The 14,052-nt window shown below is 39.8% G+C and overlaps 1 protein-coding gene across 1 annotated transcript; it reads left to right on the plus strand.

Annotated features, from left to right (window-relative positions):
* Positions 1 to 187: 187 nt before the first annotated feature.
* LOC121607302 lies at positions 188 to 13,583 on the plus strand. The gene is made up of 15 exons (XM_041938069.1): positions 188 to 285; positions 3,156 to 3,318; positions 4,000 to 4,193; positions 5,455 to 5,559; positions 6,431 to 6,569; positions 7,837 to 7,987; positions 8,214 to 8,346; positions 8,701 to 8,853; positions 9,176 to 9,213; positions 9,344 to 9,373; positions 9,490 to 9,656; positions 10,354 to 10,826; positions 10,993 to 11,092; positions 11,993 to 12,218; positions 12,703 to 13,583. The coding sequence occupies exons 2-15, from the start codon at positions 3,187 to 3,189 to the stop codon at positions 12,783 to 12,785; spliced, it is 2,124 nt and encodes a 707-aa protein (XP_041794003.1). The 5' UTR covers positions 188 to 285; positions 3,156 to 3,186; the 3' UTR covers positions 12,786 to 13,583.
* Positions 13,584 to 14,052: the final 469 nt, after the last annotated feature.

Genomic DNA, 14,052 nt, shown 5'->3' on the forward strand with positions numbered 1-14,052 from the left:
TGAAAGGAGGCGACATCAGTTTAGGTAAACTGGGGTTATTGTCAGTTTTGGAAAGCCAGCCTCTTGATGTAAAACTTTAGTCTTGCCTCTTTTACAGTGTCTGGTCGGGCTGGTATAACTCCATTCCATCGCCGTACTAATTTCCCTTAACTCCACCTACACTCCTCAGACCTATATAGGAAGAGCGTTTCCTGAAAACTCCTATTTCTCATTTGATATCAGACAGAACCTCAATATTAGGTGGGACTCGGAAGCCATTGAAGGAAGTGTGACACACATCTTAAGGTAATAGGATTTATTTAACTACTATATTAAAGATTTTTACTCACTTACAATTGGGGTAACCAACTGGTATTTACATTTTAAGCACATGATTCAGACTTGCTTGTAATCACATACAGACAATCGTGGATTTGAATAAGAAACTCTTCAGGAACATGTTGCCATGATAACGTTCTGCTGTTAGTGTACAGCAACACATGATGAAATATATTTGAAAACTTTAAAGCAGCAGGTGTTTGTAACCGAGGGTGAGAATTTTCCCTCCCTGTTTTGCTGAAAGCTCAGCGTACCTGTCGCACAGCCATGCTCCTGATATGTGTCGGTTCCAGTTCTAAACCTGTTTTGTAAATGATCTTATTAGAGGACACAAATGAAATACCTGAGCTGTTCCGCTCCGTAATTAAAATATTCAAACCAGTTCTTCCCAAACAGTTGGACCACTCTATCCTTTGACTTGTCAACTCATGTTACTGCCACATGATGAATTAACATTGATTAAAATTAATTACTACACGTGCTCGCGAACACTTTGTGAAACTTGTCTTAAACAGTGTGTTTGCTAATGGTTGCTTTCTGTTTTTATTGAAGTTTTACACGGTGTCCCAACTTCTTTGGAATCAGGGTTGTATTTGAGGTGGATTAAATCTCCTCTTCTGTTTGCTTTCTGTTTCTGTACAGAGACTGTTTTCTGAGTCTCTGTACGTAGTCAAAGTGTTCTGAAACCTGAACAAGACTCAGCATAAGAATGAATCAATGTTTTCATGGTTTTCAAGATACAATTGCCACATTTAATCTCAACTGTTCAATATAAGTGTCTCTTTGAACCTGAAAAACATATGAGAACAGTATTTTAAATGATAGATGCATCTAGAGGCAGAGACGTGAACATTTGTTATGAAATATTCTGGTTTTGATTATTTCACTCATATATTGTACTGTCATAGAAGATTGTATAAATCACCCCTTATCTCATGAACTAAGATTGGGGATAGATTGACCTGATAAAAGGATCCGGGCCTTGTCCCATCGCCATCCTTATCTAATGCAAACAAAGATAAGCAATAGAAATGGCACAGCTTCAGTACAGCACCTGAACCTGGCTCATTCTAGGAGTTGAAACGGTGACACAGGTTTAGCTCCTCAAGATCCAAAGCCAAAGAGACACAATATAAAAGTCTTAATCATTTCTTATTTTAAATCTACATCTTTAATGAGCAAGTGACAAGAAAGAAACAGCAGCACAACCTTTAGATGATCACTTTCTGCTGGGAACATCTCACCAGTTTAAGAGGAAGGTCAGTAACTGAAAGAGTGGAGTTGCTCTCAACTGACTGAAATGCAGACAAATCTATGATGAAATGCCAGAAAACTGCTGAAAACATAAATAGAAACATGACCACACCTTCTCATCATGGAGACACTAGTGGAGCAGTCACCTTGTAGGTATTCGGTAACGATACAACACAAATGCATAAACCCTAACTGTTCCATCGTGTAATCATTTCTTGAGCTATGTTTGGCGTCAAACATAAAAACATGGCAGGGTTTGATGATAACAATTTTTAGAACATTAGATATGACATATGTCGTATGCTCCCTGTGTCATCCAATCATAAACTTCCACGACGGGTCTCGTTTAACGAGGCGTTCTTTGCGTCAGGGTGGAGCTCGATGCGTTCAGTCATTTTCAGCACCTGCACCTGACACCTTAGCACTCCTGCTGCCGTGTCAGCCGCCTCCTCCAGCATTCAAATAACATCTGATGTGACTCAAATGTTGATCTATCAGACTGATGTATCGACTGAGCCTTTCCAGGATGCTCCTTTCATACCCAATCATGATGCTGTCACCTGTTACCAATCAACCTGTTTACCTGTGGAATGTTCCAAACAGGTGTTTTTGGAGCGTTCCACATCTTTCCCAGTCTTTTGTCGCTCCTGTCCCAACTTGTTCGAAACATGTTGCTGCATCAAATTCAGAATAAGCAGATATTTACAAAAACCAATGAAGCTGATGAGGTCAAACATTAAACATATTGTCTTTGTGCTGTTTTTAATGGAGTAGATGTCAAAGGGGATCAGCAAATGACGGCATCGTGTTCTATTTTTGTTTTACACAGTGTCACCACTTTTTTTGGATTAATGGTACTTTCTACTTCTACTTCACAACATGTCAGAGAGAAATACTGCACTTTGTACTTCACTGCAGTTACTTTACAGTTTTAGTTACTAGTTACTTTAAAATTAAGATTTTTGCATACAAAACATACAAAGGGTATGAAATATGCTTTATTATGAATTAAACTAATCAACAGTGTATAAAGTAGAGTTGAAACAATTAATTGATTGGTCATTTACACACTTTTACTTCAGTGAAATTTTAAATCCAGGACTTCAGTTACATGAACTGGTGTGGTATTAGTACTTTTACTTAAGTGAAGGATGTGAATTCTTCCTTCACTGGCCTCTTTACATACCGTCCTTAATTTCACCCTTTCAAACCGGCGTCTCAAAGCACCGACTGCACATGTGATATGATGAACTGCAGAGGTGCAGGTTCCTGTCAGTTCTCATCCGTCAACACGTCTCCGTCATCCCTCCGACATTTTGTTCAAGACAATAATTGATTGCTTTCATGACGTCCTCGTCAAACCACAGCCATCCTCATAAATGTTACACAACTGCATTGTTTCCCCAAGTGTCAGCGCTCATTAGCTGGGTATGTCCGACACTGCACTGATGTATTAGTAGTGCATGTGAACTGCGTAAAAAGGCATGTTTAGACATAGGTACCTTATATACGTCCCCAGACACACTTCAGTGTCCAACAATGAGTGTTGCCTGCTTAACCTTTTTGTCTCTGTCTGTCCCAAGGGTTCATACTCGCTCTGACGGAGCAGCTGAGATGCTGAACAGATTCATTCTGAGCATCCTGTTGCAGGGCCTGATTCTGTTCCTATTAGGCCCTGCCTGTGATGCCTCTTCGCTGGGGCTGACGGTCCACGCTGTGCCCCTGGACAGCGATGATGGGAGAACGGTGGGCAATGTTTTCTCTCTCTTGCTGTCCCTTATCACATATATTTTCTATCATCTAGATACATTTTTCATTATTTATTTATTTATTTTTCTGCTGTTTAAAGTTTAAAATGTTTTAAAGTTATTATTTCATGACCTATCTTTAAATGCATAGTTTTCAATTTCCATTGTAACTGTTTTTCTCTATATCATATATCCACCATACAGTATAGTCCTTAAAATGGCTTTCTTTCATTTTTATTTAACTAAAACCTATGAGAGGGTGTTCAGGGATTCATAAACAGAGGGGAGAAGAATGGATTTTACATGAGTTTTAAAAATAATCCCTTTCTCATTCCTTAATTACTAGTGCCTCACAAAATGCCAACAAAATAAATATTAACCATTTTTTAATTTGTGGCAATTTTAGTGAATGATTAGTCTTGATTTAATGGATAAAGCAACTTCATGTTTTCTAACAATAATATAGGCTTTTAAATTTGTTTTGGTAGTCAGAATAAAAGTAAAACCAAATATTGTTATTCCAATACCTCATGAACAACAATAATAATGGCTGCAAATGTTTGTGGTTTGTTTTAATGAGTCAGGACAGACAGCTCACTCTGCCGGTTCCTGAGCCTCAGCTGAATTCTCTGAGCTCAGTCATGTCAAAGAGAGTTTGTCATTTTGTCGCTTCTTGCAGGTGGTGGCTCATTTCACTGCCATCGCTCCCAGTCCATGTCCGTCTTTGTCTGGACTGTGTGCTGCAGAGGACGTGGACTGTATGGTCCACACGACCTCGCTACCTTTCAGCGGCACCAAACCAGACCCCGGCTGGTGTGTTCGCCAGTGGTACAAAACTGTCCCCAGCAATTACAGCGACATCATCAGTTTAGGGTGAGACCTACATACACTGTCTGGACCTTTGCCATCTTAAACTCATCATCCTTTAACAACCACACATTTCGCCTCATATACTTACACCCTGAACAAACTGTTTTTCATCTTTTATTGTTGCGTCCTCATGTTTTTTGTTTTGTTTTTTTATGGATGTTTTGTGGTCAAACATGCAGGTAAACAGTGTTTACAAGGAGAAAGTCCATCTTCACATGTTGTGCCTTCCACATTATATAAACTTGGCATTTAAGGTTAAGGTCATTTTAGTTTTCCCTCAAGAATATAAACACATAGCTATTGCATATTAAAATAAAGAACATATACCTTTACAGACATTTATTTTAATGTTTAGTCTGCATACTTACGTTTCTGATTATACAGATCTTGTCAATATTATAAAATAGTGAAGATAAAGGTAATGTTCCCCACATTTGTAAGAAGTGCGTGTCCCTTATTTTTTTTAAAGGGGATTCACTCAGATGAATGTCTCATGACTCGTTGTGCTTGGTGCTTTTATTTCTTTTACGTTCCTGTGGTAATCCTGCCTTTGGGCACAGTATAATTAATTGTGCACTGTCTGTACCTGCATGTGTCATCCAGGCTTCTTTTTTACGCTGCTGGTTCTATTTATATATGCCGTGTTTCGTTGATGTAGTATTGATCGCCTAATATCAAGGGTGAAAGTAACAAAAATGAATTGCTAAAAATGGAGGTGATGAAAATACATGTCAACTGAAAGAAAGAGGGGTGAGAATGGTTGTGAAATGAAAAATGGAGTGGCAGACTTTCAAGTGATTTGATTAATTTAAAGCCAATTTAATTGTTGTGATATGATGAAAACGGAGCCATGTTTCATCATTTACCCATCTTACCTTCATCATTCACAAAACAAAAGCGCCGTTTATCATTTAAGCAAAGTCGCCTCAAGTGACGAAAATGCTTACAAATAAATATTAGAAGTGGTGAAATGTGTGTGATTTGAAAAATAGGGTGAGAAATTACCACTCGATTTGATCTGTTGTTTGAAACTGTGTAGCTCTGATAATCAGCTTGTCTGTGTTATTGTCTACCATTAATCATCCATTGATCTCCAACTGGCATTTATCTTTTACGTGGAGCAATTGTAACCTCCGCCCAAAACGTCAATCAAAAACCAGCCCAACTGACTGACTAACCAGACTAACATCTAGGACGAGGTGAATCAGGCTACCTCAATACTTACTCTAATACACACTTTAATTTTTTTGTCTTTAATGCTTAGGTCCGACACAGAAATGTATGTATCTATGAATGCGGGACCAAAAGTGCGGGAAAACAGTGGGAGGCTCAACCAGCCCCCTTATGTGGCCCTCCCTCCTCCACTCAGGTAACGTACACATTAACACGCACAGGTACAAAGTCTCCATTATCCTCACCTGTTGTAAATAGTGAATGTTTTTAAACTAGACATCAAAAACACAAAGCTTATGTGATTGACAAAACTGTGGCCTGTATGAAGGCGGCTAGCATGAACACCAGTATGAAAATGAAGGAAAATGAGGGCTTCAGGGAAGGAAATTGAATTTTAACTAGTCAACAATAACATTACTGAAAACCACTTCAATCAAATACTGTTTGAAAGTTTCCAGTCACATGGTTGTTTGGCAAAAAGCCACATGCTTAATTAGACTTAATGATAATAAGATTGAACTTTAATTAAATATCACAGGAGAGTAACTTCAGCCAACACTTACAGGAATAGTTTGGGAGATACTTTTTGCTTTCTTGCCTACACTTAACAAGATGAGATTATTAATAGCACTCTTAAGTGACCTTAAAAGTGAAGCTAGGTTAGCATAAGCAGTCTGCTAACTTAGCCTAGCATAACGACTGCTAACGAATACCTATCTTGTTGTTTAATCAACACACATATAAAGTGTATAAACGAGTCGTTTAGACACTTGTCCTGTAAAACGACAAATCAGCGTTTAGACTTGGCTAGTATCCAGGCAACCAGCGGAGGAATCTAGGCCAGGGAATAACCACCACCACGTCAACGACGGCCGCTAACAGCTCCGCCGGCTGCATTGCAGCCGGAGCGCGACGCGGCCGGCCCCGGTGGGATTTGCGAGTTACACCTTGTTTTTCAGTTGTACGGGTTTCGCCTAGTCCACTTTCCTTAGACCACTTTCCCTTTCTCCTTTGTTGTGACTGTGAATATGTGTTTGTTTTTGTCTCTTGTTGTGTGATGGACTCAGGGCCCGTGTGAATTGTCCTCACCACGTCCATCTGTCGGCGAAAGACCTGGATGGGGACAAGGTGCGATGTCGCTTCGCCCGCCCCGAGGACGACGAGTGCATGAACTGCACAGAGCACTCATTTATCGAGCTGGACGAAGTGAGTCCGTCTTCAGCATGAAGCAGAACACACAATGACACAACACCATCATTTAGAAATGTCATCGATAACAAATCAATTAAAGATTAAACTTTTTACATTTTGTAAACTAAACTACACTGGATTTTATCTTAAAAAGTGTAAAAAGTGAAAATCCAGCCTCATCCCCTGCTTGAAATAGTATTCAGGGGAAAAAAAACATGTTACAGTGTATGAGATGATATGTTTTTAGGTGTAAACAGCGGTGGAAGACGTACAAATAGCCATAATTAAGGAAAAGTACTTATATTCAGAGTGTTGTATTATTGTACATTACATTACTGAATCATTATTGCTGGTGCATGAACGTGAAAGCAGCAAAGTGCTGTTGGAGCTGGTTGAGGCACAATTAGTTTGAACTATTTTATACTAAACTGTTGGTACTTTAGTCTCAGACAAATCATCATATTTTAGAGGCTTATCCTTTGTTTATTTATGTAAAATCTTGTGCAGGGTAGGTAATAATTGTAGCTGTTAGATAAATGTTGCAGAGTAAAAAAGTAAAATGCTTCCCTCTGACATGTAGTGAAGGACAAGTATAAAACAGCATAAAATCTAAATACTCAGGTAAAGTACAAATGTTTGGTTAAACATAGGTAAATGCACTTAGTTACTTTCCACAATCTGTTACTAAAGTGAGTACATGTGACTTTTTATCAAAAATATAATTTTGGCAGTGACTGTTTTCAAAGTAAAAAGCAAAGTGGCCTCATAGCTTTTCAAGTGACTGTCTCAAACTGAATGAAGCATCAGAGTGACACAAAGCAAACTTTGCCTTTACCTTAAGAGACTGCTATGTACCAAGCTGTCTCAACAATGAAGGACAACAAGATTAGTAATTACTGTTTACTGGGAAGAGCAAGTTAGGTAAGGGCAGGTCCCAGTACGCACACATCTGCCAATTCACTTTACAGGCCAGCAGCAATCTCGGTAAACAAATGTTGATCATATTTTGCAGTCTAGCACACAATAGCCTGTTGACTTTCGTGTTGAGAAGAAGTTAGACCTTGGCGGCCTGCCTTTCCAGAAATAATATTCCAGTTACTTTAAATAACCCACTGAAGCTTGTTGTGGAGTTTTATCCCTGCAATGATTTCTGCAGTATAAATTGGTTCCTTTTATTTCCATAATTTGCTCAGTGAAAACTCCTGGTGTGTCTAGGGAAACGCCTCGAAATTCTCCTTGAAAACTTCACATAGTTACATTCTGATTGGCTGAACTCTTTTAGGAGAAATGCATGTTGACATTCACTGGAAAAGCACCGGCAGGACAGTATTTCATCCACCTGATGGCGGAAGACCTGGTTCCAGTGCCCAAAATGAGGGACGTTACAGACCACACACCCCTCAGCGCCGTCCCCGTGCACCTCTCTCTCACTGGTGAGTCTGTCAATCAGATAATAGGCACAAATGTACCTTTATGTCCGCAAACATATACTTGTGCAGAATGAGGATAATTAACTACAGTTGTTAAAACAGGAAACAGGTTTGGTTCAATAAGATTTTGAGTTTAAGTTGTGTCCCATTTTAGCCCTTTTCTTTACAGTGTCTCCCCATCCTCTGTTATAACTTTAAGTTATACAAACATTTCTCTTTTTACTTCCAGTGGAGGAGTCGTCTTCCAGCTGCACCGATGAACCTGTGGCCATAGGTGAGACACCCACAGAGGACTCCACGATGTTTGTCCTGCCATACGAAGAGGTGAAATTCAACATCAACTATATGTCAGAGCTGGAGAGGTGCGTCACTTCATTTGCCCTCAAAAATTCCCACAATGCAGTGAAAAGGGAAGCTTAAATGACATGTGCAGATGCGATGTGCCATATTTTATTGGCGTTATAATTACTGCTGTCTGACTCATGAACTGTCAGTCATGACGAAACATGAGGATTCACAAGTGTCAGGAGTCTCAATTCATAGCTCACTGCAGAGTGTGGAGTTTCTGTTGTATGTTGAGTTAGTCAACGAGGGAGCTCAGGTCTAATCAGAACCAATAATTAAAATCACCTGATTAGGTTTACCGGGGCTGTACAGGCTCTTACAAATATACAGGTGTGAAAGTTGAAATGACATGTTGCTGTCTGTGTTTGCAGTGTAACAGAAGTAGCAGTGGTTGGTCCCCCTGAACTCTACAGGGTTGGGTTCAATACAGTCGGCCCCCTAGCAATGATGACCATGGCCTGGATCCGCGCTGAAAACCAACTGGCCAGCCTTTTGCCCATCTGCTTTGCTGTGAATACCAACAAGTAGGTTGTTCTGTGAACTGAATGACACTAATGCTGTCAGACATGCCCCCCCACACCCCCATCAAACCTGTAAGCAGTGGTGTACTAAGCTGAACTGAGTAGCCTATTCTGATTATGTCTTGTTACTGTCAGTTATACTGATTTGGTTTTAAGGTACAAAAGAAAACTGAAAAAAGGCACTTTTTAAATTGCCTCAGTATCCAAAAGTATGTAGCGACTGCATACGTACATTACAGCGTATTGTTGACGTGCACATTTATTTTGAACTCTTGAACAGAGTGCTTTATATTTGTGGTCTGATTTGCACGTCTTGTCTTTCCAGTTTGCAGTCAGAGCCCAGATGTGTGTGGCTGTACCAAAGTAAGACATTCAGCTTCATCAACATCATATGAATGGTCTTTATACTTTGCTGCAGCACACAATACACTGCTCCAAACCTCAGAAAATACTGACTATTAACTATTGAAATATGCCTTCTTAATCTTTTCAGGAGAAATGAAGACGCTACCTGCTGGAACAGGTTGAGAAAATATTACACTTTCAAGACTCAAATTTCGAGTGTGCTACAATGTGATCATGTCCGGGTATAAGAATTTAGTAATAATCTCTGAACCTGCTGCTGCTGTCTGCCTGCAGAGCTGACGTGTAATGATACAGAGATGACTCTGGTGCTCCCTGTCGCCTCCCTGATTGACATTGACCTGGCTGAACTGCAGCTCAACAGCCCCACCTGTCCCATCAACTACAACGACACATACCTGACTGCACACATCTCCTTGAACGGCTGCGGCACCAAGACTGTGGTAAGACTGTGGTGCTCCGCCTTTCTGCCATTCTGACTTTCTTATTTTCTTTCTTAGACTTAAAATATTTTGAACCCCTCCTGACATGCACAGTTTTTCAAAGGCAAAAAATATCTTTCTACACACATTAGACTGCCTAACAGTTATTTTAATCATCAATTAAACTGAACATTCATTGATTAATTGATGAATGTTGATAAAGATAGTGAATTGCACTCACAATTATATCTTAAGTTTACTTTCACATGTTTATATACTACTGAATATGACAATAGAAAGGTAAAGAAAAGAATCTTTGAATTACTCGCTGTTTTTGTCCCAAAATGGAAATTACTGAATAAAGCATTATTAGTTTAATGGTATGGCGCTCATATCTTCCTGCCTCCATCCGTTTGTGAAGTAAAGGATCACAGCAGTACTTAAAAGCAAATGTAGCACGCCCTGAAAATCTTGTCTTGTTGCCCTCAAGTGGTTTGACTTCAACTTGTACAGGTGTGGTTACAGGTGTAACAGAGCACTTCTGACCACACCCAAGGTGAAACAGTCCGGAAACTTTCAACCAGAAAGTGCGCTAAAATGCATTTTTTCAATCTGGTTTTAAATCATTTATTAAATTCAAAAATACTTTGCAGTGACAGATTATTCAGCTGAATGTGAATTACAGCTCTACACGTCCTCTCTCTCTGCCTTTTTCCAGCATGCTGGTTCAGAGCTTGTTTACACCAACACCTTGCAAACTGTGCATACCTCCATTATAAGGCGCGTGCCGTCCCTCACCCTCCCTCTGGCTTGCCGTATCCCTGGAGCCCAGGTCAAGGGACCGCAGTACCAGATCAGCATACCCACAGAGAAGGAGACCTTCGGCAATGTTGATTTTTGGATAGAAGTTCATCTTCCAGGAGAAGGGCCTTTGTCAAAATTCACAAAATTCCCAAAGTTCCGCACCCTCCCGGTTTCACCAGGGCGATTGCGTCGAGAAGCGAAATTAGCGAAATCAGAAAGCAGCGACACCTCCATCAACACCAGGGATGAGGTGGGGTCCAGGCTCGAAAACCTGGATCTCCATTTAATGTCCAACTGCAGCATCGATCGAGCTGAGTTGCTGGTGAGCAATTGTATTGAGTCTGAGACGGAGGACTTCGCAGAGTCCCACCCCATTCTGGACCAAGGGTCAGTGACAATCGACTTCCTGTAATAGTTTGACGCTACCCTCTTGAAGAGGGCAGATACTGTACAGAACAGCCTGAAAGAAATATTGACTTTGTTTTGGTCACCTCTGAATTTGAAGGATACTTATTAAAAAAATAAAATGGTTCTCTCACTTGTTTTCTTTCAGGTGTACAGCTTCCAACGACACATTAGAGATTATTACAACAGAAAGCACTTCGAAGATTTACCGCCTTGATTTGAGCAACGTACAGACCCAAGGATCGACGGTCTGTACTCTCATGCCACACACACACAATGCACCTGTGCTGATCTCCTCTTCTGGACGTTGTTTTAAAGCTTCAAAGACGTCTGAATTTTACATACTGTGCTTGCCCTCAGACTTTGTGGTGAAAAGTTCTAGTTGAAGGTTTGAGTGCAGACCTCTTGTAGGTGACTAAGTTAAACCATCTGAAACAGATGGACTGAGGGTCTATAACTCCTTTTTTTCGTTGTAGATTTTTAGCTACGCTAGCGATGTTGCTCTTTGAACGGCAAGTCTGTTAGATGGTTCACCTCTTTTTGTCACACTGAAATACCTTAAAAACGTTCAAATGAATTGCCCACATTTTGTACAGGAGGTGAAGCCGACTGACAATTACAATCCCATGACTTTCCCTCTACCGCCAGCGTGAGGTTGACATTTGTGGTATTGAGTCAAATGTCTCAAACACTATTGGATAGATTTGGTACACACATTCATGTTCACCACATTATGAATTACAATAGCTTTGTTGACTCCTTGAGTTCGCCTCTGGTGCCATCATCAGTTAAAAATATCAGTTTGTTCAATTTATTGGTTAAAATGACTGATATCCCCCTCAGCCTCAGCTGTACAATGTGTTTATCATTAATTAGTTAATGTTAGCTTGCTTTAACCTACTAAACTAAACATGGCAACCATGGTTAATATTATCAGCATGTTAGCTTTGTCATTGTGAGCATGTTAGCTTTGTCATTGTGAGCATGTTAGCATTAGTACAGCCTGGTGCAGCCACAGACACAGTGCCAAAATGTGTGTACAGCATTCAGTCAATTCAGTGATTCGAGTTTAGAAGTTACTGTGTGTTATAAAGTTTTGAAATGTTTCTGAGCTGCTGATTTATATCCATGTATTTTGTGTTTTTCAGATGTATATCCGCTGCACAGTCAATCTGTGCATCAGCACCTTACCCTCTCAGGAATGTCCTGATCTGTGTACCCGCAGCCTTAATCAGAGATCAGTGGTTAGCAGTCTGTTCACCAAGAGTTACACCATCAGCTCAGGACCCGTTAGCCTTGTGGTCACAACTCCTGCACCAAAAGCAACTGTCACTCCTACACCAGCTACCACCGTTGCTCAGACCACTGATCGTGGTAAGATGTTGCCCTCTAAACAAGCCTCCTTCTCTTTGTTTTTCATTTGGGATAATTCATGACATCAAATATCAATCCGCTGACTTGTGAATTCCATTATTTGCAACTGAAGTGTGTAACGTATATCTGCAGGAAAAACCTTTTTTAAATCTTTGGATTTTCTGTGAACGTCGTTTTATTTTGGAGGAAAATACTGAGCACTGGCTCATATGAAGCTGTTTGATATTCATCACCAGCTGATGTGGCAATCAAGATCACTGCTTTGGGCCCTACAGCTACTAGGGGGCCTCAAAATTAGCAAATTAAAAATGTGGATTTCAGGGACCATAATACGGACTCATCTGAGCTGTTGCATAATTTACATATTGATTCAAGTTACTTGAACTGTCTTCAAAAATGAAACATCTCTGACTTTTTGAAATGTACAATGCACACACAGTTAACTGTAAATGCCACTCTTTAACCTTTTTCTCCTCTCTTGCAGCTCCAGAACAGGCTTCAGCCATGGCCGCAGGAGTGATTTTGGCAACTATCAGCATACTTCTTCAAAACGTCTTCCTTCACTGAACATGCTGCTGGGTGATGTTCTGTTTGAATATGGAACACTACGTTTCACCTGCCATGTTGCTTTCTGGCTCACATTGGCTGTTGCTACTATATATACTAACACCTGTTTTGTTTGTTTTTAAAGCCCTGACGAAGACCTACTGTGGTCCAAGCATGTTGGCTATTTTAATGATTTAGCCACTAAAATAAAGGCTTTTTGATATTTCTTTCCTCATTTGTTATATTTCCTTACATTTGGAGTGGCTGGATTGCCTTCTTGTTTGACCTACATTTGCCCGTTTGGGACATTTGAAGACCTTTCTGGTCACTTCCTGTCAGCTTTCTATTGATTTTAGCAAATAAATGCACAAATTCCTTAAAAATATATAATTAATATAATACAATAGAGGACTACTTTGCTTACACCATTATTTTATAATATTTTGTGTATCTGACTAATTTGGAAATTGGATGTCAAAAAACTACTGAGCAGTGGATAACAAATAATAACAGATACACCATTTTCTCCTTGTGAGCTCTTATTGCCTTTTGCTGTTCACTGCAGGTGTGGATAAAAATGTAGGTGTATCTGAAAATCTACAAACATTTAAGGTAACTCAAACATTTAATCAGGCACTTTGACCTCTGACCTTAAGATCCAGTTTGTGCATTTTGTCTTCGACCTAAAAATCTGTTTTAGGCAGTAAAACTGTACTTATGGTTGTGTGATGTGCACCCATCTTTACCTTAAATGCAAAAATTTATTTTTCTATCTATTTTGGCATAACATGAATATATTATTAAACGACTTCAAACTGAGTTTTATGTTTTATTGATCAGCATGAATCTGTTTTTCAGCATCTATTTAATTCCTAAGTAATTTTCTTTATGTATATATGAATATTTAAAACTGCCAGAGCTGAAGAATAGAAACAGTGAAAAAAATGAAGTGATAGTTAGAGATAAAACATTACACCAATGAAACCTGGTTGTTTCTACTGAGAAGCTGGAAAGTAAATGTATGACTCCCTGGAGCAGCCGTCAGAGTTGTCAATAGACGCTGCATCTTGTCACGTTTTTCCAAAGACTAACAGACTCTAATACCAAGCTCAGATAGAGTAGAGGGGAGACGGGAGTACAATAACTGTTTTAATGAAAGTTAAGGTTCCATATCCGAGTCCCAGGGAGAGCAGACAGACGGGGTCCAAACAAGGTCCACAGGAGGAGGTTTGGGTGGTCTGAGATTTCCACTGACAAACAGGATCCAGGCGAGGGTGAGTGGCAGGAT

The sequence above is a fragment of the Chelmon rostratus genome, chromosome 1 (assembly GCF_017976325.1).
Source record: "Chelmon rostratus isolate fCheRos1 chromosome 1, fCheRos1.pri, whole genome shotgun sequence".
In the NCBI taxonomy this organism is placed as follows: domain Eukaryota; kingdom Metazoa; phylum Chordata; class Actinopteri; order Chaetodontiformes; family Chaetodontidae; genus Chelmon; species Chelmon rostratus.